General features: G+C 36.4%; 1 protein-coding gene across 1 annotated transcript; it reads right to left on the reverse strand.

Moving 5' to 3' along the window:
* Positions 1-345: 345 nt before the first annotated feature.
* On the reverse strand, positions 346-1,944 carry LOC107013479. The gene is made up of 3 exons (XM_015213382.1): positions 1,747-1,944; positions 749-955; positions 346-408 (listed from the first exon to the last, which is right to left on the reverse strand). The coding sequence occupies exons 1-3, from the start codon at positions 1,942-1,944 to the stop codon at positions 346-348; spliced, it is 468 nt and encodes a 155-aa protein (XP_015068868.1).
* Positions 1,945-2,387: the final 443 nt, after the last annotated feature.

Raw genomic sequence — 2,387 nt, forward strand, 5'->3', positions numbered from 1 at the left:
GCTAAGGCACACTAGCACCTTTTACACTAGCAGTCTCTAGACGTCATGGACATTTCTTGACGTCTTGACATTAAGACTTCCTAAATAACTTATAAATATTATTTTTGACCATATAATAGTATTAAAAACCTTAGACACTCATGGGAGGCTCTAGATTAGGTCTTGGACTTTCGGAGTGTTACATTATCCTCCCGAGAAATATTCGTCCCCGAATGACACTAAAATTGAAGAGAAATGATAGAATCAATACTAGAAGCCAAACAACAACAACATATTAAAACATGAGTTAATACTCAAATCAACATAAAAACATGGCATTTACATATAGAAACTCAAAACATCAATTTACTTCATATAAGAGCTGAACATCACCATTTGAGGAATTTCCTTCTTAACAACAACCATGAGCTAAACAACACATAAAGAGTCACTTATGAAAAAAAATCATTTTAAAACACATCAACACGGTCAATATCACTTTAAAAATACAACAACATACAAAATACACCAATAAGTGCAACTCAAGCAAAAGAACCTATTTTCATGAAAATCTCATTTTTACAAAACTTTTACCATAATTATGCACATCTTAGAAAAACAAGTAAAATTCAATTTTACTCATTATTCTAGTTATTAGTAGGAACAACTAACCTTAGTTAGAAAAGGTATGAGCGTAACTTGACTTCATGTCGGCCTCGACCTCCCATGTTGCTCCCTCAAGTAGGTGGTTCTTCCATAACACCTTTACGGAAGCCACCTCCTTGTTCTTCAACTTCTGTATTTGTTGGTCAAGGATTTCCACCGGAACCTCTTCATAAGAGAGATTCTCATCCACATCTATACCTTCAATAGGAAGGATGTACTCGGGGTCACCAATGCACTTCTTAAGCATGGATAAATCGAGTATCGGATGAACTGAAGCTAGCTCACTAGGTAATCTCAACTCATATGCAACCTTAAAAACAGTTTGCCAATTTTCATAAGGACCCATATAATGATGACTCAACTTACCTTTTTTTCCAAATCTCATCACTGAAATTTTCAGATACACCTTATCACCTTCTTCAAACTCTAACTCTCTTCTCCTATTGGCGGCATAAGACTTTCTCCGGGTATAGGTTGTTTTCAACCAGTTCCTTATGATATGTAATTTCGTGAATGTCTTATAGATCACTTGGTTACCTGAACTTTTTTGGAACGACCTATTAAATAGAAACGTAAATTAAGCACCTCAATCAAAAATAATGGATAAATGGATACAATGAAGACTCAAAATTTTATTGATATAGATCCTTGCATAGTCTTTCACCAAATAAGTAGACTTAACGGGTATAAAGTGAGCTGATTTCCTTAACCTATAAACAACACACATGTAGAGTCATTTCGCCTTCGTGTCTGAGGAAAGTCCACTATGAAGTCCATATTAATTTCTTCCCAGTTTCAAGCTAGAACTTCCATTTCTTGAAGTATGCCAGCCGGCTTTTGGTGTTGGAATTTCACTTGTTGACAATTTGGACATTTTGCAACAATTTCCGCTCTTTCTCTTTTTAAGCCATTCCACCAAAATACTTTTCTAAGGTCATGATACATCTTCATAGAAACTGAATTTATCAAATAACCAGAACCATGAGTTTTTCCTAGGATTTGGTTTCTCAAATCATCCACATTAGGCACATACTACCTTTCTTGGTATATGAAAACACCATCCGCCCCTAAGGAGAATGACTCATTTTGCTATCCAAGAACCGTTTCCTTTAACTCAATCAATGATGGATCAAGGTGTTGCTTAGACTTCACCTTAACCACCAAAGACAAGTTGGAGTTATGATGGACCCAAAAACCACCATTAGGAGAATCTTCTAATCTAACACCAAAACGAGCCAACCTATGGACATCTTTGACTAGGTCTTTCTTTCCCGCATCAACATGAGATGCACTACCCATAGTCATAAGAACTAGAGCATCCGCAACAATATTGGCTTTGTGGGGTGGTAGAGAACACTCTTGTCATAATTTTTCAATAATTCTAACCACCTTCGTTCTCGGAGATTTAACTCCTATAAGTAAACACATATTGAAGACACTTATGGTCTGTATAAACATAAACAGGAACACTATATAGGTAGCTCCATATTTTAAAAGCAAACAACACTGCCGCTAACTCGTGATCATGAGTTGGGTAGTTCTTCTTATGAACCTTGAGTTTCCTAGAAGCATATGCTATAACCTTCCCTTGTTGAATTAGGACAGAACCCAACCCCACTCGGGATGCATCACTATATTCCACAAAAACCTTAGTACCCTCTAGTAATGTCAACACCGCAGCGGCGGTAAGTCTATCTTTCTAGATTTGGAAACTTCTTTCACAAACCTCTAACCACTCAAAT

The sequence above is a fragment of the Solanum pennellii genome, chromosome 3 (genome assembly GCF_001406875.1).
Source record: "Solanum pennellii chromosome 3, SPENNV200".
NCBI classification, from domain to species: Eukaryota; Viridiplantae; Streptophyta; class Magnoliopsida; order Solanales; family Solanaceae; genus Solanum; species Solanum pennellii.